Here is a 15,388-nt window from a genome sequence, read left to right as displayed (position 1 = left end):
CTGGAGATAGAGGGAGACTGACCTCTGTGAGTTGAAGGCCAGCCTGGTCTACAAAGTGAATTCCAGAGTAACCCAGTCTAAAAAAAAAAAAAAAAAAAAAAAAAAAAAAAAAGAAAGAAAGAATAAGGAAAAACATTAAATAGAGGTAGAAAAAGCTATTCTTACATAGTTTTTCATTGTGGTTTTTCCCTGTTTCTAATTTTATTAGGTGAAGGCAGAGTCCAGAAAAGAAGCTGCATCTTTTACCAAAACTTCTACAGGTCTAGAAACTGAATAGGTCTTCAACAATAGGGGAAAGATTAGAATGTTGGAGGTACAGAGTCTAATAAAAAATTATCTTGAGCTATTATTAGCCCCATTATTTGCCATTTATTTCCCACTGCTCTGTCTAATCTACATCTTTGTGACTATCAGAAGAAACGTTTTGCAATGTATTAAGTGTGCACCTAATTTCCACCACCTAAAAAGCCAAGAGTGACATCAAAGAGCACGTGAGTGAGACCTGTTGCATTTGATTTCTCTGATTTGCCTCCTGAAGTAATGCTGCCACTTCATGGGAAAATTGCATGACTTATAACCTTATTCTGTTCCTATGCAAACATCTTCAAATTGTTAGCACATGGGACAAGGACTTTGGGGTGACCTAAATCTCTATTCCTGGCCCATGGCAACTCTTAATTGGCTCCTTAGTAAACTATGCCATTTCCATCAAAGCTAGAATTGTATATTTTTTGAAGATATGCGGTAATACTCACTTAACAATGGAATCTCTTAGAATAAAAAACTGTGTAATTTTAAGACAATGTGTTCTCTTTTTTTTTTCTTTTTTTTTTTTTACCACTTACAGATGGAGTACCAGTAAGGATATATCTTCCAAAGATAAAGGAAAGAAAGGAAAAGAATAAACAAACACTGGCATGCCTGTGAACATTTCTATGTTCTGCTAGTATATTTGAGGTACTGGATATGACCCTCAATACTGAAAATAAAATAGAAGCACAATTTAAATAAAATTTAAATATAGAGGAAAGTGTTATGTATGATGATTAAGATCAGCGACAGTACAACTGTCTGGAGGAGAGAAATGAAAAAAAAAAAAGCAAAAAACAAACCAAAAAAACAAGGAAAAGATCAGATACTTCATCAAACACCACCAGAATACTCTCCAAAATAACACAATGTAAATGTGTTGTACATATTTCATAAGTCAATCAAAGATATAAATAAATTTACTTACAGTGCACAACGAACTAAAACATGTTCATAAAAAATAAGATGCTATATATAAGCAAAAATATTTAAAATACCTATTAAAAAGTTTAATTTAATTCATGACATAAATACTTAATTATAAACACATCACAACAACTAAAACAAAGATAAATCATAAGTAAGTGAAGGAAAATGGAAAAATAGAAAAAAATATACTCTGCAAACATTAGTTCAAAGAAACTGGGAGGGACCATTTTAAGGTATGATAAAGAATATTTTAAGAAAAGAATACCATTAACATTTTTAAGTGTTAAAGAGTTATTTTATAATGTTAAGATAGTTATTAAGAGAAAGTGACTACAGGTGGTCAGAATTCAAAGCCTCTGTACACAAATGACAAAACGTACCCAGCAAATTGTATTTGTATGTATTTGTTCATGTGTATGCATATAGAGACATGTATGCAACAAATGTAATCAGAGAAAATGAGGCTGTGAACTTGAATGTGTGGGGATGGGAAAGAAGGTCAATGAGGAAGGGAGGGGCTGCAAGGAAGAAAAGGAGTAGCAAAGTTATTTTAATTAAAACTTTAGACAAAATAAGAAGTGAAAAGTCTGAACATTTATCCATATACTTATAGGAATTCAAAATACATGAACATAAGACCACTAGAGAACTACAAAGAGAAACCATCTAAAATTAAAATCAGTCAGTCAGTATTCAATTATCAACATTTATTAGATTATGTAGGTATTTTATATGAAACACAGTCAAACCACGTTTTAAAAATTCTTGTTATTAGAACAATAGGCTACACCAAGACACTGCCCACCCCACCGGAATGGACATTTCCAAAGAAATAGAACAACTGAGGCAAAACAAAGATGAAAGGTGAGAGTCAGTGTACCTACTTTTGGATGTGTATCTTGTAAGAGTGATCAGAGAACAGACTTTCTTCATGTAGACAACACAAAGATTTCAAAATAGAATAAAGCACTGAATCCAATATGAACAAAGATTAAGCTGATACATTCTAAAAGATATGTGTTCAGCACCATAGATATTAGAATGTGTGAAAGTAAGGAATGACTGTACTTAATTTCAGAAGAAAATGGAGGAACTACAACTCTATACTATTAGTTACCTGTTTATTTGTGTTTGTTGTTTCTGTTATTATTTTCACTCACATATTACATGCAAATTACAAATTGACCTTCCTCCTCTCCTCTAAGAACACCCCCCCCATACCTTTGTTTCAGATTATCTCCTTTCATTTCCCTTCAGAAAAGAGCAGGCCTCCCAGGGATAATAGCCAAACTTGGCTTGTAGCCTCATATCAAGGCTGAATGAGACAACCCAGTAACAGAAAAAGAATCCCCAAAAGCAGACAATGAGAGTCAAATAGAATCCCACCTCCCTCTGTTAGGAGTCTTACAAGAACACCAAGATACAGAACCACAACAAAAATGTAGAGTACCTAGGTCTGACCCATGCAGGCTCCCTGATTGTCGCCTCAGTCTCTGGGAGCATCTATGAGTCCTGCTTAGCAGTTTCTGTGAGCCATGTTCTTGTGGTGTCCTGGACTCTCCTGGCTTCTACAATCCTTCAGGCCCCTCTTTTGAGTGATTTCTTGAGCTCTGCCTAGTGTTGGTCCTGAGAGAGTGTAAGATATTAAACTGTGAAAATAGAACTTGCAGTAAAGCCTAGCCACCAACTGTGATTACCTGGATTGATCCTTGGGACTTTCACTTGTGTGCCACAATATGTGGACATGGATACAATGCACACATACAAACACACACACACACTTAAACACACACATATACTCATACCAACACACATGATGAGAGAAAGGCTGAGAAACAGAGACAGAGATAAACACAGAGAAATACAGAGAAACACGGAGAGATATAGATAGACAAGCAAGCAGATAGGCAGACATAAATACACAATAAGGGTAGAAAACAGTTTGGTGGTTTATTTTTTAAAATTACATGTATACTTACCACATATGTCATGTGTCTTCTGAGTAGATACTTAAGAACAATAAAAGCAAACACATGTTCCCACAAAGTCCTGATAGAAATGTTTAAAGCACTTTTATTGCAATAACAAATATTCAGAAACAATCTAGCTATTCTTCAAGAGATGCACAGAAGTATATATTCCAGTGTGTTTACACAACGCTTTACTCCTCAGTTCTCAAACTTAACGATGTATGGATACCAGGAGCAGCTGGAATGAATATTTGAGTTAGCCTTTGGTGCACCTCCTTTCTGGACTGGACTCTAAGTAGGACTTCTGTGTGGTCGTTTAGACGCAACACTGGTTCCTCCATTTGATGCAGTAGCCATAATCATATTCATCATCACTGCAGAAGGTCTTACACATTCCTCTCACTTTCTCGCATCTCTGCAGTCTGTACTTCGGTAGCATGTGACTCCTGACTGGAATCAAGCAAAAGAAAGACATGGTGAGTTTAAGGATACTCTCTGGAAAGAGAAAGGAGATCAGCAGGAAGTAAAGGAACAAAAGGGGAATTTGTGAAGGTGAATATGGCCAAGGAATACATTTCATACATGCATGGAAATGCCCCAATGAAATCAATGACTGGATAATTAATATATGCTAATAAAACCAAAGAAAATAAATTTATTTGACATCTATGTGTAAACAAATATATGCATGTATAAATTTATTGATATATTACTTACTTGAGACAAAATACATGCTCTGATAATGAAATAATGGGGTCTAAGAAGAGGGATAGGACCAACTGTTTATTACTCTTTTCACAGTTCAACAGGTATTTGGGGAAAGAATGAAGCTAAAGGCATCTTGATGGCCCCACAACCAATGCACAACTTGAAGGTCAGCAGCATCCTAAGGTCCTGCCAGTCCCTTTCTTATTCCCCATTTACTAAACCAACTTACTTGCCTACTCACTTATGAAAACAATATTGATACCTTTAAAAGTATAAAAAGATTGCATTTTACCACTTTTAAGGCAAATGACATTGATATAATGTAACTAAAAATTGTTTTATTTTTACTGGAAACAAGTACTCTCTTTTCCCCGCAACGTGACAATAACACTTGAGGTAAAATCAAGCCGATATTTAATTGTATTTATTTAATCTCGTGTTTGTTGTATTACTTATATTCATCTAACCTACCCCAAAACCTCTATGCAATAGTTTAATTTGTTCTCTTTCTTGACACCTTAAGCATGTAGTGTAGAAATAGCAGCATAGAATTCAAGCAAAACTTAATGAAGAACTAGGTTACTGGAGAGACTAAAATGTTCCCCATGTGCAAATAGAATTAAATATGCCTGTGCATTATTCACAGATGAGCACTCACATTATGTTGTTTTAATGATCCATTGAAATAAATTATACAATGTTATAAGATTCTGATGTCATTTCTTTGTATGCTTTTATTTTAACTTTTATTAATTACACATTATTCACTTTGTATCCCCCTGTAAACTGCTTCCTCCTCCCCTCCCACTTCCACCCTTCCTCCCCCTTTTCCACTCATGCTCCTCCCCAAGTTGTAAGATTCTGATGTCATTGCCTTGTAGGTTAAACTATATAAATATATTCATAGAGAAAACTATGATAAAGGTATGCAAACTCTGTTCTTGGAGAATTTTATTGGTAAGAAAGTAATCGACAATACAATTTTTTCTTTAGAATAAAAATATTTCAAAGTCAGATATTTTCCCAGATTTTACCAATGTATTTATTTGTTTGATCTCTCATTCCACCTATATAATATAATATTCATTAGAGCTATATGTTATATCATAATAATAAAAAAATGTAAAACAATTTCACCAAACTTTTGAGAAAAAAATGTAACCACATTTAGGTTTTAATTATGTCATCTCAGAGAACCTCCTGCCTGCTCAGAATCTAAATGAAATTCCGAGAATTATATTGCTCTCACTCCATAAGTAGGGCCTTTTCTCAAGTCCCAGTATTCTTAGGCATTGGGTAAGGAAAGACACAAATATAAGAAATCTGATGTGCTAGCCTGACTGAACCGGATCCTTTTGGTGGAGAATGGGAATTAAGTGGAAATAGAAGAGAGAGTAAAGAGTGAGACATGAATAGATGCAGTCCCTTAGGAACAAGAAGCTAATTGATAAAGAGAGTTTCTGGGCACTGGTATATTTCAGTGAACTTTAAACTTTTCAGAACTATAGTTACTATAATTTAAGGTAGCCATGTATATGCTTGATGACCTTCTTTCTGTCTTTCTTTAAAAACCTTTTCTGGTGCTTTAATAAATTAATCAACATCCCTGAGCAATAATAGCTTATCAACACTCAATTTGTAAAGCTTTTACAATTTCCATATATCCACAAAAGAATGGTGTATCTTAATCATTAGTCACATAAAACTAGTCACATTTCTGTTTGATTATTATTACTAGAAAGAAAAAATAAGGTTCAATTTTGATAAAATTACATGATCTGGAAAAAAAGTAGGCAAATAAATGAGTTTTCTCTTTTCTGTGTGAGTGTCTGTGTACAAGTATATGCAGGTGCAAATACACAGGTGTGTGTACACGTGTGGAGGCCAAAGGCTAAATCAGATGCTTTTCTCCTTTCATTTTTAAGACAGAGGCTCACTGAACCCAGAGCACACCCATTGGATATTTTAGCCAGGCAGATTATGGTATGGGTAGCTACTGAATCCCAAGTTCTCGAATTATAGGTAGGTTGCCATGCATTCCTGATTTCTATGTGGTGCTGAGCATGCAAACTCTGTTCTTCACATTTCAGCATCAAACATTTTAATCACTGAGTCATCTCCCCAGACCCAATTTAAAAATCCTTAGTTGCATATTGCATTGCTCTGAAGTGTCAAAACTTACCACTATTTTGGATAATCATGATATTCCTTAATATCTCATGAATATTCATTAATTAATATACATGCAGAAATTAAAATATGACATATATACCTAATTCATGAGTAGAGAGAGTGTTCCTGTGATGTGACTCATATTAACTGACATGTATCACATTAAAATCGAAACAGGTGCCTGGCAGAAGGACATGGAGTACCCCTTTGTTCACTCATGCTGAAGTATGACTTGTGAAACTATTAGAGAAGGAGGGCTGGTGATAACTAATTTTGATGAAAAGAGAAAATCTCAAGTTCTTATTTGATGTCTCTACTAGGAAGATATATTTTAGGCAGTTTTCTATAAATCTTGACCATAAATATGATAGAAGGATACAGTAACTATCATTTGTCAGTTAGAGCAAATTAGGCTTTCTATTTGTTTTCTGAACTGCAAATTGTAGTTCATAAAAGTTTTATATTTCATGGCATTGTATGAGATCACATGAGGTGACAATACCCACACAGATTTTAGTCTTTACTTCCCAAATTAACATTTCCCTTTGTCTTAGTATAGAGGTTTTATAGGAATGTGGCCAGTTAAACTAATCTTTTACCTTAAGCATTTTTTCACTTTTAGTTTTGTAGATAGTGTCCTTTCTTTTAATTTACATATTTATTAGTAACTAACATGTGAGTCTTGTTTTAGATGGGATCAGAAAATAAACATTGGCAACTGTGTGTAATGTTGTAAACTAAGTCTAGGTTTCAGAGTTTGGTAGAGAACAGATTTCACACAGATCAGAAAATAGGATAAGAACATGATGAAAGAGTCCCTTTTTAGGAAAAGACATTTGGGAACATTTGCACTCCTCAAGTAAATCAAATAAAGTGACTGACATTTCAAATGAATTTTGAGTCACAAACATTACAAAGCAACATGTGTCAATATGACAATAAAGGGCAATAATGAAGATGATAGAGAACTTTTTAAAATCAGGTCAAGTCGAATCGAATTTCAGTTAACCATCGCATCATTCAATCTAAGTTTATAATCCAAAAACTTTGTCATCCCTACTCCCAAAGATGGTCCTAATTTTCTTTTTCTTCAGGAACTAAATTGAACATTCTTAATAGACAAACCAAGGCTTTCAGACAGTGTGAATTTGGCTGTCAGCATCTATGTCTGGCCATTCTACCACTCCTGGTTAACAGAGGACTGGGGAAGCATTAACGCGTTGATTCTAAATTTAGCCGGTCTTCCCTCACCCCAATTCAAAATATCAGCATATTCAACACAGCCACTCGTTTTCTATCTAATCCAAGGAAATGCTTCTATAGTCTGTTCTACCTATGAAAGATCGAATATCCAGAACTGAGTGAGTTTGTTCCTGACTCTATCCTTTCAGTAAATGACAAAGCTTATTCTGTGGGAGGCCATACAAGAAATCTTGGAGAAATGTTTGTCCACTTTCTTGTCAATCTCTGACAAACTCCTGCTACTTCTACCTCACATACCAAGAATGCACTCAACCTTCATATTGTGTGTGTAAGTGTGTGAGTGTATGTGGGTGCATGTGTGCCATGCATGTGCATGGGTGTGTGGAGTGTGTGTACACAAGAACTGTGAAACACATGCATCAGAATTCTTCCACTGTAGTCTCTTTATTCCCTGAGAAAAGGTCTTTACCCGAAACTGAAGCTCGTCGTTCAGCTAAACTGGCTGGCCAGCAAACTCCCAGACTCTGACTGACTCTGCCACACAGTGCTGAGGTCACAAGCCCAGACAGCCATCCTCAACTTATAATTCTGATATAAATTAAAAAATCACATAAAGACTCCCTATGTATATTGTATATTGAAGTTTTTCACATTTTCCTCTCCTCTTGAACTGATGACCTAGGGCAGTGGTTTGAATGTATGCATGAGAAGAGGTTAGCTCAGAATCTGAGGGGGGTGTGATTTCTCTCAATGGATCATTAAAGGGTGGTGAGAGTTTCAGAAATGCAAAGGCAGCCAGCTTGAGAAGTAGAGAAGGCTACATTGTCTTCAACTTCTTAGAAGACCGTAACAAGCTAAATACTGGTGATCCTCATATTGACTGTATATTACACCTCTCTGTTCCACTACAAGACTTATAGTAGTCCCTCTGTAATAGATTAGTTGAAATTATAAATGTTCATTCACAGTCAGAATTTTCTTTTTCTTGATGTGCGTAATATATACACTGGAGAAAATTCACTCTATTTTTTTTTAATTTCTCAACTAACCCTAGAAAATATATTCCAATATAATAAAGATTTAAATAATTATTCTCTCAAGACACAAAGAATGTTATTAGTGAGCATGTGACAATGTTAGTAATTTATTTTTTCATTTAAAATTTTATTCTCTGTGAGAATGGGTGCTTTATATCTACATGTGTTTCACATGTTGGGATCAATCTCTCCATCCATTTGAGATATTTATCAATATATGTAAGCATTTTGATTTTCATTTTCAAGAAACAAATGCTGTGGCAACTTGTAGGTAAAAGTCTGAGGTGCCAAGACGTGTCCTGCCAGTTGACATGAAACATATAGTGTAACTCTTCTCAAAAGAATTGTCCAAACTAGAAGACCAAGAGTGCTAAGGCAGAAGACTGCTCTAAATGAGTACCATAAAACACCTTCAGTGTATATGCTGCAAGAGAACACATGACGTAATCAGACTATTTAATGTTATTAAAGTCTTCAAAAGTGGAATAAATTAAAAGCTCCAATATATGTTTAGAAAATAACTACTTCATAATGGAACCCATGTATTCATTGAATGACTATACTGAAAATTGATCAGCCACATATATGTAAATATATAATAAATAATGTAATCTCACCTTACTGGAAACCTTAGCACCAGGTGTATCACACGGTTGTAAGCAATGTTTAGCATAAACATGCTCGCATCTCCTATCTGCATTTGAATCCAGGAATGAACATAAAGAGATGCGACAATAAAATAAATTATTTGTTTCCTATCTCTTTCTGATTCAATGTCTACTCCTCCTGTATGTCTTTAATAATTTCCCCTTACTTTAATTAATTTACTTAAACCTATTCTATGTTATTAGATGAATGGATGTTTCACAAGAATTTTGATTTGATATGAATGATCAAATTGTATTACTATGTTAGTAATAAAAAGTAGAAAATTTGGATGGATATAGTATAGATTTGGCTGTAGAGTTACAGGGAAGGAAACTGTTGTATGCAGAGGAAGAATAGAATCTGCGTCAGAACCGAGGTGAAAAGTGCAGATGAGTGTTCTTTTCTTATGTGTATCTCCTCAAGTAATATCAGCTCTTCGGAGGAAAGAGGAGAATTAAATTATAGGGCAGAGTTTATATTTTGATATAAAATAATGTTGTCCATATTCTCCTTTTCTAAAGGATCTCCATATTTTGATTCATATTTCTTTCCACTAAGTAGTAAACATGTACACTAATGCAATGTGAATTTTCTGTATGAGTTTGCTCTTATGTCTTGGTTATTCTCTCTTAAGCTTTTTGTCTCTAGTGAGAATGATCTGTGTTCACCTAATCTAACCTCAAAGCCCAGTCGTTTTTCTACTTTTATAGGGGAAGTAAATTACTAGTAGCCAGTAACTCAGAAAGGCACTTCCATTCTTTGCTATTCCTAACATATTAATATGTAATGTGTCTTGTGGCCAAGACACAAAATTCTGAGGAAGGTTTGAGGAACTTTCACAATGTGGACTCAGCTTCTGAATGTACCGATCAATGCATGAGCTAGAACCACTTCTGAATGATTCAGGATTTAATTTTATTTAATTCTTTTTGCTTTATGGAGACACACATATCTTGAAACTTTTTCTTGGAAGGCTTAATTAGACTTTTTCTTCTTCTTGGGTAATGTGTCTCTTTTTGTCCGCCATCTTTAATTCTAGATGCAGCAGTGAGTTCCAGGTCTTATGCAGAAAGCAATCCTAATTTCATTTTGAGAACACTGGGTTTTACAGTGACCTCTATTCAATTTGCAGTGTCTCCTCAAATCCAAGCTACCATACTCAGGATAACTCTTTCTGGCTGTAAGAAGGAAAAAATGACTGGAGTTAGGAATGTATGTTTGCTATATCCATAAGGAGAACACTCTAGAGAGAAGATTATAGCACAACCATCTTCAAATGCTTGGGAAAGTTTAAATGAATTCACTGTTGCCTGATATAAAGGATATCCCAGAAAGTGTATTGAGAGTATTTAGTTGTTCACAAGTGACTGCATGGTGGCTCAAGGAAAGTAACTGAAGACAATGGAAACCTGGGTCATGATTTACATTCTGTCGGGCCTTCTTTCTGCAGGTGTCCATGAAATTAGGGATGCCCTTTTCTTCTCTCATAAACAAATCAGCCTAAAACAATCTTATGCCTCATAGATTATTTCTAACCAGTTCATTGAAAATTAACTTATATTTCAAAATATTCACAATTAGGTGATACTAAACGATTTGTTCAATTGTCCACAACATTCCTGGACATTTTGTGATTTTTCTTAATAAATTAATTATACTATATGTATATGCATGAAAGCACTGATCACAAAGAAAAGGGGAGAGGTAGGAGAGCAAGGAGAGAAAAGGAAAAGAGAAGACTCGTGAGGGAGTTTTTAGAATATACATTTATTTTTGACCCTTAGATGATTGCTAAAATTACCGCAATATTCTGAAATGCTTTTTATTTAATAAGCATTCTTCATAATTTTGTTTGTTTGTATTAACCTTGATAGGAAATTAATTTGCCAGAGAAAGTCCCTGCTCCATTTACTTGGGTTACAGTGGCAACCTCTCTGATCACCTCCCCCTGGGTGTGTGTGTGTGTGTGTGTGTGTGTGTGTGCAGCCTTGCCAGTCTATAGAGGAAGAAAATGCAACCAGTTCTGATGAGACCTGATAGGCTAAGGTCAAAAAGAAGGGGAGGAGGACCTCCTCTATCAGTGGTCGAGGGAAGGGGCAGAGGGAGAAGAGGAAGAGTTGGTGGGTTTGGGAGGAGACAAGGGAGGGTGCCACAGCTGGGATACAAATTGAATAAATTGTAATAAATTATAACAATAATTTGCATAGTGATCAAATCCACCCTGCCACTTTTTTATGGTGTCTGATTCCATTGACATATACTTATTCACACATTGTATATAAATGCTTGTATTTCAATGGGAGTTGAGATTATAGGCTGTATATAATCTGAAATACCTACTTACTTTATTGTTAGGAGAAGTTTACTAAGTTCCTCTTTTGAATCAGGAAATAAAAACGAACAAGTAAAGAATTTGTAGTTGGAGTCATGAATAATTTCTACCAATATTGATATCCTACCATGGTTGCCATGGTAAACATTGCCATGTACTTGTCTAGAGCTGCCAAAATAAAATTGGAGTCTTTTTCATAGACAGGTTTTCATGAAGCTCAGGCTGGCATCATAATTTGTATGTACCCAAAGATGGACTTGAATTTTTACCTCTGCCTCCCCTAGGGTTGGGGTTTCAGAGTTTTGCCACAATACTAGGTTGTTAGTTTCTAGGAAATAGAAATTACTTCTTAGGAGTAATGACAGGGTTTCTAAGTTAGGGTTTCTCATCCTAAGAAAAGCTGAATTTGTGGTTGAATAAATCTGTCTTTTTTAAATAAATTTTTATTTTTTACATTAATTACATTTTATTCACTTTGCATCTCTGTTGTAGCTCCCTCTCTCATTCCCTCCTATTCCCACCCTCCCTCATCTCCTCCCATTCCCCTCTCTAAGTCCTCTGATAGGGGAGGTCCTCCTCCCCTTCCATCTGACCCTAGCTTATCAGGTCTCATCAGGACTGGCTGATTTTCCTCCTCTGAGGTCTGACAAGGCTGCTCCTCCCTCGGGTGGGGGGGGGGGGGTTAAAGAGACAGCCACTGAGTTCATGTCAGCAATAGTCCCTGTTCCCCTTGCTAGGGAACCCACTGGATACTGAGCTGCCATGGGCAGAAAAACACACATGGTATATAGTCACTGATATGTGCATACTAGACCTATAAGATAAGATAAACATACTAAAATCTGTACACCTAAAGAAGCTAAACAAGAAGGAGGACCTGGGGTAAGATGATCAATCCTAACATAGAAAGACAAATGAGATGGACATTGAAAGAAGGAAAAAAGAAGAAATAGGACAGGAGCCTACCATAGAGGGTCTATGAAAGACTCTACCTAGTAGTGTATCAAAGCAGATGCTGAGATTGATAACCAAACTTTGGGCAGAGTGCAGGGAGTCATATGGAAGAAGGGGGAGTTGGTAAGACCTGAAGAGGACAGGAAGTCCACAAGGACAAATCTTTGTCTTAAGTGGGTTGTTTTGTGCACTGCAGGTTATTTAGCAGCTGTTCCAAACTTTACACAACAGTTCCCAGTATACCAGTTGTGACATAAGTTCTCCAAACATTTCTTAATGTTTATTCAAGTAGAGCATCAGCCCTAGTTGAGATTCACTGTTATAATTATACTGTGAAAAGATAAATAAATAATGCATTGTTTTAATATGTGTGAATCAAATATTATATCTTCTCTGAAGCACATGCACAATACTATTCAGAATTCCTTTCCTTTTCTTTCTCATAAATCAGTTATACTATATTTGAACATCCAAAGATGATAGTGGATTTCTTCAAATAGTATATGAATCTATTAATATACAAGGTAAATCTGTGCAGAATGATTCCTAAAATAATTCTTTCACCTACAACTCCTTTTCATATTTATTTATTTATTTATTTATTTATTTATTGTTTTAGTTTTTATTCTTTAGTTACTATAAATATTAGGAGGATCAGGAAAAAAGACAATGTATTCTCTTCAATGCAAAAATATGCTGTCCTGTATTCGTAACATATATAAACTTTTAAAGAAAAATATCCATTGATAAAAAAAAACTTCCCAATTTTTCAGAGAAAAAATGAAAAAAAAAGTGGAGCAATAATTTTTTTTTCCATTTATAGTGTCTAGAAAACAAAGAAGAAAGCTAAGTTACATAAAGGAAATTCTTTGTATAGGAATTTTAAGGACTTTCAACAGTAGTAATATAATGACATGGCATTATAAAAGAAATAAAAAGAAGCATTTTGGAAGGTTTGTAGAGGTGATGGAGAGATCTCAGAGGAGTTACAAGTTGGAAACAATGTATATTGTCTGCAATACTACATTAAAATGATAAAATGGAGGAAAATAATCTAATTCGAGGAGTGACACATGTGCCATTTTATACATTTAAGTATTTTTTTTTTAATTTTACTCATGTGTTTCTGTTTGTCCCTGTAATAGTTTATGTTCACTATATACATGGAGGTTCATATAAAGGTGAGAGAGATCATTAGGTCCCATAGAGCTGAGGTTGTAGGTGATCTCCAGCTACCTACTCTATGAGCTGAGAACCGAGGAGCTGAACACAAGACTCCAGTAAGAACAGCAAACACGCTTAAGCACTCAGCCATCTCCCCAGCTCAAGCGACATATGTTTTCATTCACTTTAGTTCTATTACCATAGGCTGGTGAGCTATAAAGGAAAAATAAGCCTATTCATTGCCTTTCAAATTATATTATACCTCTCCTGATTTTGAAAAGAAAATAATGTCGAGACATAGTGACTGTTATTGTTTTTCACAGTGTTTTGTTCTCTAATAATAAGAGTTCTCTCTGGGTTTAGGTCATGTAAAATCTTAAAAGTCGCATGCCTTCTTTTGGGGGAGGTAAAATAAAAATACATAAAGAGATTGGCTCACAATATAATGTATGTGGCACAATTATTTAAGTGATTTGTAATTTCTAAGCATGTATTACATGTAAAAATCTCCTTTTGAGGAAGAAATAGGTAAGTAACTCAATTTTAGTGAGGGCACTTGAAGAGGTATGTTATAAGGAAGGTAAGATTTGCAATAGACTTATATAATAATTTGTAGTGTGGATTGAGGCTGAAAATAGAAAGAAAACAACCTATTATGTATTGGAGGCCATATGAAGACTAGGGTATTTAATGACTACTAGGCGAGAGTGTCATAAATGAATGAATGAATGAAAGAAAGAATGAATGGGTGGATTAATTATTTAATATAAAAATAACTAATTTAAAGTCAGTACTCTCATTTTGTTTTCATGCAGTTAATGCATGAGTATCACTTCATGATACATTTTACTTTGTACATGATGGAAAGGGATAGTTCTTTGGGTAAATTTTTTCACCCACATGTAGTACAAGAAATATATATTGCTCTGTTCAGAAACTTATGTTACTTCATATGATTGACATCAGGAATTATGTGGTTGTCTAGATGTTTTCTTCAGGCTGGAGAGATTGTATTAGGAAAACTAAAAGACAATGCAACCTACTGTCAAAACAAAGAAACGAAAAACAAAAATTCCCAAAACAAACAAATAAAAACCCAACAAGGATATAGTTGGCTAGTGAGAAAACAATACCAAAAAAGATTTCACTAATATTCTATTATTGTAGAGAACAATGAAAATAAGGTAAATATTCTAATACTACTTTATTTATACCTTAAAGTTGATAATGTTCAATAATAGTTTTTAAACAAAGAACAAATAGAGAAGGAATGAATACTAAATATGTGTTTTTGAATAAACATAATGGGATAATCATGGTTATTTTAATTTTAATCTTTGGAATCATTTTTAAGATATTGGAGTCTGAACAGAGTGGAAGCCAATCCCATTGTGTGTCATATCCTTCATATGCACTGTAATGTCCATAAGCAGTAAGAAGTTAATTCTAATACGATAGTATCGACTAAACTACATTTTTATTCTTGTTTCACCATGTTTCCTACTAAGAGCTCTTTTTTTGCTATAGAGGCAATTCAAGAATACTAAAGTACATCCAGGATAATAGTACTCTCATTCTTACAGTTATTTTTTTAAATGTTTTTAACAACCAGTAAATGCTGCCTTCCCAAATCTACTACTACAAATACCCGTGACAAATGATTGCATATTACCTGTTAAAATGGTGATCCAAAAGAGCAGAATAAAGAAAAAGAGATAAAACTTCATGGTACAGTCTCTTATGCAAGAAAGGAAAACAGGATCTTCTTTTGAAAGTCAGTTTGCTTTGCAGTCAGAAAACAATGACCACCTTTATTTATAGATCTTCCTGATAAACACCTTTAACTACTGAAGCTTGTAAAAAGCTAAATGATTTGTATGTGTGGGTGAATTGTACCATTTTCAAAGAACATGGTCATAACATGACTCCTAGTAAATGTCCTCAGGAAAGCAAAAGCACTT

The 15,388-nt window shown here is 34.6% G+C and overlaps 2 protein-coding genes across 2 annotated transcripts; both read right to left on the bottom strand.

Annotated features, from left to right (window-relative positions):
• Positions 1-3,525: 3,525 nt before the first annotated feature.
• LOC110559802 (beta-defensin 110-like) lies at positions 3,526-3,684 on the bottom strand. Its single transcript, XM_021655425.1, has one exon. It carries the CDS (start codon positions 3,682-3,684, stop codon positions 3,526-3,528), a length of 159 nt encoding a protein of 52 aa, XP_021511100.1.
• Positions 3,685-10,012: 6,328 nt separating this feature from the next.
• LOC132648252 (beta-defensin 17-like) lies at positions 10,013-15,154 on the bottom strand. The gene is made up of 2 exons (XM_060368945.1): positions 15,100-15,154; positions 10,013-10,155 (listed from the first exon to the last, which is right to left on the bottom strand). Exons 1-2 carry the CDS (start codon positions 15,152-15,154, stop codon positions 10,013-10,015), a joined length of 198 nt encoding a protein of 65 aa, XP_060224928.1.
• Between the last annotated feature and the right edge of the window lie 234 nt (positions 15,155-15,388).

Source organism: Meriones unguiculatus, chromosome 16, assembly GCF_030254825.1.
Source record: "Meriones unguiculatus strain TT.TT164.6M chromosome 16, Bangor_MerUng_6.1, whole genome shotgun sequence".
NCBI lineage: Eukaryota > Metazoa > Chordata > Mammalia > Rodentia > Muridae > Meriones > Meriones unguiculatus.
Note: the sequence above shows the minus strand (reverse complement) of the source record. Positions and strands in the feature narration are given on the sequence as shown.

What these genes read in the sequence shown, in the direction of transcription:
- LOC110559802 (XM_021655425.1), bottom strand. Translation starts at nt 3,684, where the DNA reads ATGTCTTTCTTTTGCTTGATTCCAGTCAGGAGTCACATGCTACCGAAG.
- LOC132648252 (XM_060368945.1), bottom strand. Translation starts at nt 15,154, where the DNA reads ATGAAGTTTTATCTCTTTTTCTTTATTCTGCTCTTTTGGATCACCATT. An exon ending in TTGGATCACCATTTTAACAG is followed by an intron (nt 10,156 to 15,099) that starts GTAATATGCAAT and finishes TCCTTCTTACAG; the next exon opens with CCAGAAAGAGTTATCCTGAG.